The sequence below is a fragment of the Talaromyces rugulosus genome, chromosome III (genome assembly GCF_013368755.1).
Source record: "Talaromyces rugulosus chromosome III, complete sequence".
NCBI lineage: Eukaryota > Fungi > Ascomycota > Eurotiomycetes > Eurotiales > Trichocomaceae > Talaromyces > Talaromyces rugulosus.
Genome location: NC_049563.1, coordinates 5,578,700 through 5,590,809, shown reverse-complemented (window position 1 = coordinate 5,590,809; position 12,110 = coordinate 5,578,700). Strand labels below are relative to the sequence as shown.

The 12,110-nt window shown below is 48.4% G+C and overlaps 4 protein-coding genes across 4 annotated transcripts; 2 read left to right on the top strand and 2 right to left on the bottom strand.

Moving 5' to 3' along the window:
* Positions 1–1,180: 1,180 nt before the first annotated feature.
* Positions 1,181–3,309, top strand: TRUGW13939_06720 (uncharacterized protein; the record flags this gene model as incomplete). The annotated part of the gene is made up of 4 exons (XM_035489868.1): positions 1,181–1,565; positions 1,637–2,421; positions 2,485–2,985; positions 3,040–3,309. The coding sequence occupies 4 exons, from the start codon at positions 1,181–1,183 to the stop codon at positions 3,307–3,309; spliced, it is 1,941 nt and encodes a 646-aa protein (XP_035345761.1).
* A 777-nt stretch (positions 3,310–4,086) lies between these two features.
* TRUGW13939_06719 (uncharacterized protein) lies at positions 4,087–5,217 on the bottom strand (the record flags this gene model as incomplete). Its single annotated transcript, XM_035489867.1, has 4 exons — positions 4,087–4,635; positions 4,698–4,828; positions 4,889–5,072; positions 5,143–5,217. 4 exons carry the CDS (start codon positions 5,215–5,217, stop codon positions 4,087–4,089), a joined length of 939 nt encoding a protein of 312 aa, XP_035345760.1.
* A 2,283-nt stretch (positions 5,218–7,500) lies between these two features.
* TRUGW13939_06718 (uncharacterized protein) lies at positions 7,501–8,987 on the bottom strand (the record flags this gene model as incomplete). The annotated part of the gene is made up of 8 exons (XM_035489866.1): positions 7,501–7,621; positions 7,682–7,959; positions 8,050–8,153; positions 8,228–8,300; positions 8,364–8,480; positions 8,539–8,651; positions 8,716–8,897; positions 8,947–8,987. 8 exons carry the CDS (start codon positions 8,985–8,987, stop codon positions 7,501–7,503), a joined length of 1,029 nt encoding a protein of 342 aa, XP_035345759.1.
* A 465-nt stretch (positions 8,988–9,452) lies between these two features.
* On the top strand, positions 9,453–11,775 carry TRUGW13939_06717 (uncharacterized protein; the record flags this gene model as incomplete). The annotated part of the gene is made up of 6 exons (XM_035489865.1): positions 9,453–9,463; positions 9,769–10,160; positions 10,213–10,502; positions 10,555–10,962; positions 11,018–11,268; positions 11,376–11,775. The coding sequence occupies 6 exons, from the start codon at positions 9,453–9,455 to the stop codon at positions 11,773–11,775; spliced, it is 1,752 nt and encodes a 583-aa protein (XP_035345758.1).
* Between the last annotated feature and the right edge of the window lie 335 nt (positions 11,776–12,110).

Below are 12,110 nucleotides of genomic sequence, written 5' to 3'. Positions count from 1 at the left end.
CTCGACTCGTCTCTTTTAGATGAAAGCTTTATCAACCCCGCGAGGGGGGAGCTGCCGCCTGCAGTCGCCCTGAAACGGTCTTCAGCTTTCGACGACGGTCATGGCGCGCTGTTGACATCTGCCAGCCGCTGCGAGACTGAGAACGAGCTGAGACAGGGTGGTTGCGTGTGGTGCAGGATACCAAATGGATTTGGGTTGAAGTCTGACATGCTTGTTTCCCTCCGGCTTCCATGGCGGCCCCACCGGGGGGGTGGCTTTGATGTAACGCGGGGCGCAAAAAGAAGCGACGGCAGCCGGGCTCGAAACCGCGCTCGAGGCTTTCCCAGGGGTGCTTGCCACGAGTGCTTTTTGGCAGCACAGATTGGGCGAGGGGTAATAACGTGGCAATTTAGTTCGTATATTTATAGTAACGAGTAACTAACGAGTAACGAGTATTTGGGCGAATACGCAGGTAAACACGCATAACAGCTGCTGCTACATCACCATAGCCTCAGAAGCATGCTCGCCAGCCCGTCTACGTACCGGTCATTTCATGTCTTCTCTACTAGTATCGGCCTGCCTACAAAGCGATACAAGTCACCAGACAGGAGAGAAGGCACTAGCCCCATCCGGCATAGCGCACATCCCAAGCGCCGCACTGAGACATGGTGGGGTCACGTGCCCCGTGATTGGCCGCCGAGCCACGCCGGGCTCAGCGTCGCATCATCGCTGCTGCTGCGCGCGGCCGTTTGCCCCGAGAACCTGCAACGCACTGGCTCATCGTGAGACTACTAGCCCCATCGCTGCATCTCTTCGTCTTCCCTCTTCCTCCTTACTAGACACTCCGTTAGAGACCTGGCTGTCGCCGCGTGACTGATCCCCCTCGACACACAAGACCTTTTATATTGCCTGGAACTATCATCCGCTCTGCGGCTTCACACGGAAACGGCTGGCCTTTCCGAGATTCGTCCCCTCTAACCGCCAGGAAGCAACTGTCCGCATCGTCTTTCGCCTCATCTACGCTCTGGTTTCTCTATCCGCCCTGCGATAGTTACTCGTGCCTCTGGTATCGCCGTCGCTTGTCTGTGCCTCGCCGCGGGGAGGGAGATCAAACGGCCCTGACCTGGTGGATGGCGTGCATCTTGAACCGATTCAGCAGCATTTTTTTATACCGAATCCAACCAATACTCAACTCGTCACAATGCGATCGCCTTTCCATATACCGCTGCTCTTAGCAGTTCTCTCATTCCTGCGACATGTGGTCGCCGATGACTACCTGCGCTCCACCTCGTTGGAACCATGCATGGACGACTCTCTCATCACCGCCAGTCTCTTTGACGTGACTTATTTCCCGGGAAACTCGTCTATCATGTACAATATCAACGCAAACGCTTCCGTAACAGGCAACGTCTCCATGTCCCTCCAGGTAATTGCATACGGCTACTACCTTGATCCTATCAATGTCGATCCTTGTGCCGGAGATACCTCTTTGTCATCCAACTTCTGCCCGATTGAAACCGCAGGTGCACCTCTCGAATTACAAGCTACAAGTTCTGTTCCCAAGGACATCCTCAAAAATGTTCCCTGTATGCTCCCCCCTCCTCTGAAAAAAGATGTGCCCTCCAAAATGAATACTAACAAATCCTGTCATTTACAGCTGTCGCTTTCACCGTGCCCGACCTGGATGGCAAAGTTCGCATTTACATCAACTCTACCACTGTTGGACGAAGGGTGGCATGTGTCGAAGCCGAGCTTTCTAATGGCAAAACCGTTTACCAGAAAGCGGTTGGCTGGACACTGGCCGTGGTTGCAGGAGTGGCCTTGACTGCCTCTGCCATTGCATCGGGACTTGGATTTTCGAATACCGCAGCCCACGTGGCCGCCAATGCACTGTCGCTCTTTGGCTTCTTTCAGGCCCAGGCTATGTACGGAATGACCGCGGTCGCTATGCCGCCAATCGTCGAAGCTTGGACGCAAAATTTCCAATGGAGTATGGGTATCATCCGTGTAGGGTTTTTACAAACCCTCAGCACCTGGTACCAGCAGTCTACTGGAGGCACTCCCTCTCTTATTCTCCAGTCACTATCCGTCACATCTGTCAGCGTCCAGAAGCGATCCCTGGAACTTGCTGAAATCGCTGAAAATTTTACCAAGAGGGCTTTGCATACATTGACCGCGAGATCCTCCACCGAAACATTCCCAGGAAACGTCATCTTCAAGGGCATTCTACGTGTCGGATTCAGGGCCAAGATTGAACCTACCAACATTTTCATGACCGGGCTGATCTTTCTCGCCGTCTTCTTCATGCTTGTCGTTCTCCTCATAGTGCTTTTCAGGCTGTACACCAGGCTTGCTGTCCGGCTAGGATGGATGCGACATGAAACATTCGCCGATTTCCGGAACGGATGGACCAGTGTTATGCGCGGTATCTTGTTCCGTCTTGTACGACACTTCTCCCTTGAAACTATCTTGATGGAATGTCACTGACTAATTTACGCATTGCAGATTCTCATCGGTTACCCTCAGATGGCCGTTCTGTGTTTGTGGGAATTGACACGACGTGACTCGGTTGCAGAAATCATCCTGGCCATCGTCATGATCGTCTCAATGACCGTTATTCTTTTCTGGGCTGCGTTTAGGGTAGTCCGCCTTGCGAAACGATCCCTCACGATGCACCGAAATCCCGCTTATATCCTGTACTCGAACCCCAAGTTCTTGCATACCTGGGGGTTCTTGTATGTTTCTTACCGTGCAACCGCGTACTACTGGGTCTTCCCCACCTTGATATACATTTTCGTCAAGGGTGCTTTCATTGGGCTCGCCCAGGGCTCCGACATTACGCAGGCCATCGGCCTTTTGATCATCGAGACGACGGCGCTTATTCTTGCCTGTATCTTCAGACCGTGGATGGACAAAAAGACAAACACTTTTAACATCGCCATTTTCGCCATTTACTTTGTCAATGCCGTGTTCTTGCTTATGTTCACTAGCGTGTTTGACCAACCGGTTTGTCATATCCTTCCCCAACATTTACCCATAACACTAACACTTTTTTTTAAGGCCATCGTCAACTCCGTCATGGGTGTCGTCCTTGTGTTGTACAACGCCATCTTCGCCCTGGTTCTCTTGATCATGGTGCTTGTCTCTGCCGCCTATGCTATTTTCTCCAAGAACCCAGATCTCCGCTACGAGCCCGTGCGCGATGATCGTGGCTCATTCATCCGATCTCAAACCCAGCTTGATGTTAACAAGGAGCTGGATGCTCTTGGTGCTACGGCTAGAGGGGAGGATAAACATCCTTTCGAGAGACGTCCGGAATCCTTGACGTAATGGCCCAAAAATTACAACGTAACTAACTATATCTGGTTCCGTTTTACTCTTCTGGCTACCCGTGAGGCCTTGTCACTGTTATTTATTCTTTTGGGTGGTGTTTAAGAGCAGCATATAATTTCCTTTTTTCTTTTGGTTGTATTAATGGACTGCCCTATACTATTAGCATCAGTCGGCGATTTGGGAACGGAGTCACCATCTGATAGGTTGTATTTGATTGTTCTTTTTTTAAAGCCTATTTAAACTTATTTTTTTATTGGTATTTTGTGTCAGGCATGTATATGTATTTAATAGGTGACTAGTTACTGTCTTCTTTTATCTCATGTATGTATCGCTGCTGCGTTGTTCTTCCAAGCTTGGAGTTGGTAATCTCGAATATTGGAATGTTAAATACATGTTACCTCAGTCTATAAAGTTCATTGCTTGCACATCAATTTATTTATCAGTTAATGTCCCTGAGAATGCTAGAAAAAGTTCATAAATTACTGATATAATGACACTCGCAGTGTGTTGATTATCTGTTTAGATATTATGTACAGAGTAATCCAATGACTGTACCAGACACTGTTCATGAGCCACATGTGATTTACCTTGCGATATTCCAAAAAGAATATCGCTGCAAATTTTGTGAGTGGTATATTTAAACATTAATCGTACTAGGTAAAAAGGGGACGTTATAGCATTAGCTGTTGGCGTCAAAGTAAGGTATATATATAAAAAGATCAATTGATCTTCATCGCACTCCATCGCATCGCAACAGCAGCATCAGGACTGCGTTTACAAAACGAACAGAGCGGCAAGGCCGATAGCACCAGCGGCTCCACTGCCAAAGGTAGCCATTGGGTTGGCAGCACCTGTGCTAGTGGCACCTGCTTCAGAACCTGACGTGGTAGCAGAGCCGCCAGAGCCAGAGCCAGAGCCAGTACCAGTTGCAGAGGATCCAGCGCCGCCAGCACCACCAGCACCGCCAGTGCCGGTAGCAGTTCCGGTAGCAGTGGCAGTACCGGCACCGTTGGTGTTAGAGCCAGATGCACCTCCAGCGCCGCCGACAGAAGTGTAGAGAGTGGTGCTGCCGACAGTCTCGGTCTTGGCCCCAGTTCCAGAGGTAACAGTTGACAAGAGGGGCTCTGTTGTGTATGGAGTTGAGGTTCCCGAGCCAGAGGAGCCGGCACCTGCGCCACCGACGGGGGTGTAGAGGGTAGTGCTTCCCACAGTGCTGGTCACCTTGTCCGTTCCGGAGGTGACGGTTGTCAGAACAGGCTCGGTGGTGTATGGTGTTGATGTAGCACCACCAGTGGCAGTACCTGTACCAGTCTCACCGGGTCCCTATGGCTAGTGTCAGAACTGTTCGCATAACAAAGTATTCGTTATCACAACTGAAGACTTACTGTGGCAGAACCAGTGTGGGTTCCAGAAGCGCCGCCAGGTCCAGAGCCTCCAGTTCCAGTGGCAGTACCGGTGCCAGTTGCACCGCCAGCACCACCAGTACCAGTAGCAGAGTTGCCGCCACTACCGCCAGCTACAACAAAAGGTGCGGTTAGTGATCAGACTGGGTCGCGCGCGATTGAACAATACTCACTGGCCGAAGAGCACATCGACTGAGCGTAGGCTTCCACTTGCTGGACGTTTTGTTCGGGGCAAGCCTCGACGGTACAGTCATGAATGCCGAAGTTGAAGTCCTTGCTGCCACAGAGGCAAGACAGGTCGTTGGCGCCGCATCCCAGAGACTTGGCTTTGCCAAGCATGCTCTTGTAGCATGTTTGCTGTCAGGGGTCAGTCAGGTCAGCGCAGATCCAGCAGGCAGAATGACAGGGAGGACAGGGGGAGGCCTACCGCGCACTCGGAAATGCTCAGGTCGGCAGTGACAGTGACCGCGAAGAGCGCGGCGGAGACAGCGGTGATCTTCATCTTGAGTAAGTGAGCAAGAGGAGCGATTTGGGTTGTTGGGATATGACTGAAGAAGCGTGGGTGAGAGGAGCAAGAGAAGAATGAGGGAGGCGGACGTCAGTAGTTAAATGATGCAGCGACAAAGAAGGTGCGGCTGGCGCGGTGGAGAAGGAAGCAAGCCCTCTCCTTCTCCTCCTTCATCCCATCCCCTCATTTCTCCTCCAGCCTCCGTCCGATCTCTGCTCGAAAGCCTCCAATGACTCTTGCGCTCCTCGTCGTCATCGCGACCAGCTGCAGCCAATATGGATCAGTCCTTTTCCCTGTGTTAGCTGGCCCCGCTACGAGGGTCTGTTCCCAGATCTAGTCGCGATTATCGATGAGGATCTTCACGCGGCCTGCCCGATCCCAACACGCCGTGTTTCTGCCGCAGCAGTGGCATGATGTCTCGCGGCCTTTGCCACCTCATTGCAGCTGTAGCTGCGTCCATATCCATGTGTATGGTCCTCTGGGGCTGCAGAATGAAACGTGGCACCCTGCTTCTACAACTCGAGTGACTGACTGACTGACTGACTGACTACGAGACCAGCAGTTTGCCAGGAAGCAGGCGAAGTGGACCTGTAATTTCGATTCCAGCCTCGTCGAATTTCCGGAACCCAACAGTGCAGCGCGCCTTACCAAGGTACCACCGTGCGGCAGACTGCTCCTCTCTGCGCTAGAGCTTTGGTTGGCTCTCTTCGATCTCGGCGATCTGCAAACAAACAATAGTCTCTGTTCTCCACACTTGATCGGCCAGTCACCGCTCAGCTCCGGGGGACTTTACATCATCGCGCGCCGGACAAACTTGATACTAGTGCTGCTACGTAGCGACAAGCTATGACCTATAGCTGGCCCTGTGGGGCGCCAGTTGTTTCAATCTCTGTGTTGACTCTTCGCTTACCAGTCACAAATCATGAACACCGCTAGCTTGCTAGCTTTCTCCTTTTAGTATGGACCGGTCAGTGCGTTGCAAGTCTCGTATACGTTGTACGGTAACGAGTATACAACTGTGCAATGAGTGCTAGTACTTCAAAACCAGATCTTGTCAAGTCAAACACGAGGCAGAGGCAGCTTAGACGACAGCTTGCTTTTGTGGCCGCGGGATCCAGTAACTGCCCATGCCGGGACAGCCCGAGCTATGAACGGTTAACAATGTTCGAGGGAGACCGAGCGCTTGCTTGCCCGGGTCACAAAGGGCAATGGAATGAACCGGCTTCTCGATCGAGATTTCAGATCTCCCCCAGATGAGCCAGAGTGGCGGAATATGCGGCTAGTGCTTGGGCTGGACGCTAAGTGTAAAACCACGCCACACAAGCAAGATTCCGCCCCATGTTAGCCACACCTCGGGAAGAATGACAATGGATTGTGACTGTGCCGCAACCGGAGATCGCTCGGAACTCGCGAGATGGTCTCTTGTGGGGCGCCAAATTCCAATTTCAGGCTTATTGAACTCAAAAATGGCGCGGCGAGTTTATGGGTCATGTCTATGACTTATGCCACAGCCACACGAGGCTCCGGGGCTTGGACTAAAGTCTGTTGGTAACTTCCCTTTCCTGGAGCTCCATTATTATTTCCCTAGGACGGCGGAATTGCCGTGTCAAAAGTCCATGGAAACGCTCCGTCTTCACTTTGAGCCAAATACCTGGCATACCTCTTTTCCCTGTAGTCACAACAATAGCGGAGTAGCGGCATGCAACTTTGTTGTCCCGGAATTCCGCTGGGCCTCGTATAACGGAAAATTTGCTTTTAGCAACCGACGCTGCTTGTTTCTAGTTGATCACGGCCAATCGAAAAACAACGAGGCGAGTTTCTATAACCCTCTTGTAACTTAATGGCCTCGGCTACTTGATACCAGCTACACAGAAACCCATTACCACACCTAGTAAAGGATCCTCTGCAGTGGTCCAGTTAAATTTCTTCGCCCCACAGTCATCGGGAAAAAACAAAAACAAATAAATGCGAGAATCCTCCAATAATACCAAGTTTATAAATCAAGACTATATCAAGATAGTAATATTCCGAGTTCTAACATAGATTATATGAGGGAGCTTTCAGAGGATTAAAAGGGGCCCAGAACCGACATCTGGATTCTGGCAACAATATGTCGCTGTGGCCAATTCCAAAAAACATTCAAGTGCTCTCTACATTGAGCAATAGACATTCTGTTCATTCGTGGAACTATAAATAATGCCCCAACCCATTGCTTAACCTGTCAGCGGCCCCTGAAACTGTTTATTTTTGCGGCGCGAACACATCAAAGATATTGGTCTAGCCCTTGTCCAAGTCTAACACAGCCTGAATCTCATCGTCCATGCTATCCAAGAACATCTCCAAAGTCCACTTGGGTTTCCATCCAAGCTTGTACGCATTGACGGGAACAAGATCACCACTGGTAGTTTAGTTAGACACTGATTTTGACATATGAATGCTTTCCGGGGCTAATACTCACGTGGACGTCCCCATGGCTCGGATATATAACTCTGGAAGCTGCAGATACTCCGCTGCCATCGCATCACTGGGCCATGTATATACTTCTGGCCCCGAAACAAGCCCGCGTGCATATAACGCTTTGGCAAGACGATTCATGACTTCCCACCAAGGTGCTCTATGCGCCATTGCAAAGTAATAGCCATGTTCCCCGGTGGGAATAGGTTCCTTCAGCAGGCACTTTTCCAGAAGTAGATTGTAGAGTGCCACCAAGTCCGAAATGTGTGCGGCAGGTGGTTTCTTTACAAAATTAGGACATAGTCACTAAACGGTTCAAACCCCTATATCATTGATGGACATGGAACAAAAAAAAAAAAAAAAAAAACTTACTCCTTCCACGTCAAACTTGTAGACGGTTTTGTGCGTAATGCTGGTCCTGACGAATCCTGGTATGTTCACAGATAGCTTCCTCCATTGGCCAGTTCCTCGCCCATCTAGTCAATAGAATCCCCAATCGATTAATGACAAACCTGGAGCGTATATTTGAAAATCTTGCCGGTTTACTTACAGACGTACGGTACCACCACATTCACGCTCTTCACGTCCTGTTTTTTGGCTTCTTCGGCAACAATAATATCGGTCTCGCGCAGAAAATTAGGATTTCCGTTTGATGGCTTAATATGCAATAGAGATACAAGACTTACCAGGGTAACCGGGCTTGGCTGTTCTATCGCCTTTTGCTTTCCCAATATCGGATCGTTGTCTCTAATCTCGCCGTACGGCCAACCCGCCTCTTTCGAAAACAGCGATGTTACCGATGTCTGCTTAGCTTTAGCTAGATGATACAAAGAAAAGACCCATGGAATTTGAAAGACTTACATGGATGAAATAGGCATCAGTACCACTCACTCGGCGACGCTCACCAAGTGCTTGGATAAGGCTAGATGCCAATTGGGGTACCATAGAACTTGCTGTATGAATAATAATGTCAACTAGGTTATGGTTAGCAACTAACACATATTAAAAGTTAAGACATGTATGGTCTTATAAACGTACTCTTGTGTTCGAGCACAGCCTCCCTCACACCTGGATCATCGCTGAGATCGAGCTGAATCACATTGACGCCCAACTCGGACACGCTTTGGGACTGCTCTTTTGTCCGAACTACAGCGATCAAATTTGCTTCCCTAATCGCATTGCTGCTCGAAGAAAGAAGATCGGCGAGAACAGAACCTCCACTTTTACTATGTCAGTTTGGGACCAAGTTGAAACAATAGGTCTCCATACATGTAGCCGGCGGCACCGGTGATGAGGATATTTGGGGCCATGTCGTGTATTTTTTTTTTTTTTTGGAGATATGAAACTTCAATTTTGGCTGTTTGTCTCATAATTCTTTTAATTAAAAGACAACTACGGGATATTTATACCCCAATTTCATATCGAGTCTCCGTTAACAACATTACTAATTGCCCTTTTGGGATTATACAAAATATGTAATGGGCGTATTTAGATAATCCATCACTAGCCAATGGATTGGGGTGATTTACAGAAACTGGATACTTTAGAATACAACCGCAAGCCTAATGTGGTAAGGTCGTAGTAACAAGCTGGTATCAAAACAGATACCGCGTATTTCGGAAATCCGCGCGAATCCGTTGCGACAGGATATCATCTTACCCAACATCATAGCGAGAATAGTAAAAACAGGCAAGAATGGAATTCCGCGGAGAGGAAACAGCTGATAAATCAAGGGCTCGTCTAGCAATCTCTCGTCGCTCAGTAAGCTTCACGAAATGCTATGCTGGTACGTGATTAATAAGAAACTAACCCTCGAACAGTGCGACCAGTGTCGCTCCAGAAAGGTTGGACACGTTTCATTGGGCGTCGAAAAAGCTGTTCTACTATTTCTGAAGTAATCTAATTGACTTTATGGATAGATTGGCTGTGATAGAGGATCGCCTTGTTCAAATTGCGTTTCCTCCACGCTGAGCTGTACTCACAGTGCAGTCGCATCCAGGACAGTTGCTCCAAAGCAGAGGGTGCTGATATCTGCACAATAGTAAATTGGGACTCTTAACTAGTTGTTGCACAGGAGCTAAACTGGTACAGTGAGCAGAAAATCGACGAGATCGCAAAGGGCATCGATAGTATTACCCTTCTTCTCTCGCAAAACGCGTCTCAACCGGTGCAAGGAACTGAAGCGAATACCATATGGCATCCTGATCGAAGTGCTTCAGCCAGACCCCTCACGAAAAGCCAACCACTTCTGTGGGATCACTCTGCCCACATAATCAATTTTATTAAGACTGTCGTGGAAGACAAGAATCCACAATACGTGGAATCTCATGCAGCCGAACCGCTCTCGTCGTTAAGAAAACTTGTGCAAATACTGGAAGACCCTGGTGCTTCTCCATGCTCGGGTTTCAAGTTCATGAGAAGTCAATCTAACCCGCCGATGCCCCCTTTGGAAGCGGTCGTCACTGTGTTACGTTGGGCTAAGGGTGAGTTTGCGGTGCATTACAAAAGCGCATTATTTTGTCTGACATGACTTAGACCACGAAGGATACTCGGGTATTGCGCGAATAACTGAAATACTCCCTGTAGAAACTTTTACCGATATATGTCGAATGGTCTACTTTGCAGTTGACGATTACAGTGAAGTAGACCTCATCCTCGCTAATGGATATCTCGCCTGCGCATTCTCACAACATTTTCTCGAATATGGGCTCCAAGACTCCCGAAAATACTGTAACATATGCCGACAAAACCTCCATGAAGGTCTCGCCCGGTTTCCACTTCTATTACCGGCATCTATGGAGGTTATTGCTGCCTTGACTCTTGGGGTATGTGGTTCGTTTGATGTATGACTCACATTAATGTCTAAAATAAAAATAGGTATACGACGCAATCGAAACCTCCAGAGCCACAACCGCGTGGAGATTTGTTTCGGCGGCATCGAGTCTTTGTCTGACATTGGGCTATCATCGGATAACCTCAACAAAGGAAGAGAACCAATCTTTACGAGCATCTCAAGAACGGCTTTTTTGGTCTATTTATAAAATGGACAAAGGGCTTTCACTTCAGCTTAGTCGACCCTCCAATATACGTGATGACGAAATCACGTTGCCGAGATCCGACAAAGAGCCGAGACAAAGGAGGCTTGGTAGAATTCAGGGGAAAGTTTATGATCAGCTTTATAGCCAAGCAAGTTCATCTAGATCAATAGATGAACGGGGTCGTTTGGCTGAAACACTGGCTGAAGAACTAAGAGGACTGATCAACGAAACACACACCGAGATCTTTGTAAGATTTCTATTCGCATTAAAGTATTTTATCTTACATTGATATCTCCCTACAGGCTGCTGCTGCTCAAGTTGCTGAAGACGGGTTTGATCCTCTAAAAGGGCTTTATCTGCAATGCGATCTGGTTTGTCAAGCTTCGTTGCTCACTTTGATTCTCCGGGCTACTCCCTCGCGACCAGACTCGCTCGGCAGTGTTTCAGAAGACTGTGTTGCAGTTGCTCGTGATGTTTTTGACGTTCACCAGAAATGCATGATAGACTTGCGTAAATGCAAGGACCCAATGATGGTGACACAATATATCAACTGGTGAGTTTAGCCGAATCATCTTTGATTATTTTCATATGCTATTTATGAGCCCTTGAATATTATTGACTAGGATCCAAACTAACCTACAATAACCAACTACGGTATAGGGCTATCGTGCATATCCCTTTCGTTCCATTCAGTATTCTCTTCACACACGCTGTTCAGTTTCTAGACCTCGCCGACCTAGAAAGATTAGACACTTTTGCCGCATCGTTGAAGCCTGACACAGTTGACGGACAGGAATCCATTACACATCCTCATAGGTTGTACGAGCTGCTCTGCCAGGCTGCAAGGCTCTATATTGATTCTAGAAACCCGTCTTTCCCTGAAGACTCGACTCTCATACCGGAGAATCTAGATATCTTTGGCTTATCGACATTCGGAACCGAGCCGGACGCTGAAAGTGAAAGCTTTCACATGTCAAGTCTCCAGACGCTTGGCCTGAATGATTGGTACCACAACAATCAGCAAATAATGCGTTTACTGAACGAAGATTCACTCTTCTAATATATACACTGGTCGGTATTGAAGTTATGCGCCTAGTTTGTTTTAAAGTTTGGCGAGAACGGCCTGATGTTACATATGTGAGCCCGAGGAACCAGAATAGAATCCTGTCTATTAAATCATGAGCCGCTATTTGTTATGTTGGCTCCAGATAACTTCATGCTAGTGGTACTTTCTTCAAAGCCCAGATTTCTAGTAACTTACCTTGCAATGGACATTTCCGTGTTAGGAAACTTCGAAACCGCTCGCTATAACTCACGTGCACTAGACAACTCGACTACTTTAGAGATTAGCGTATGAAGCACAACGAATACACGATATAAGTCTTTAATTCATAC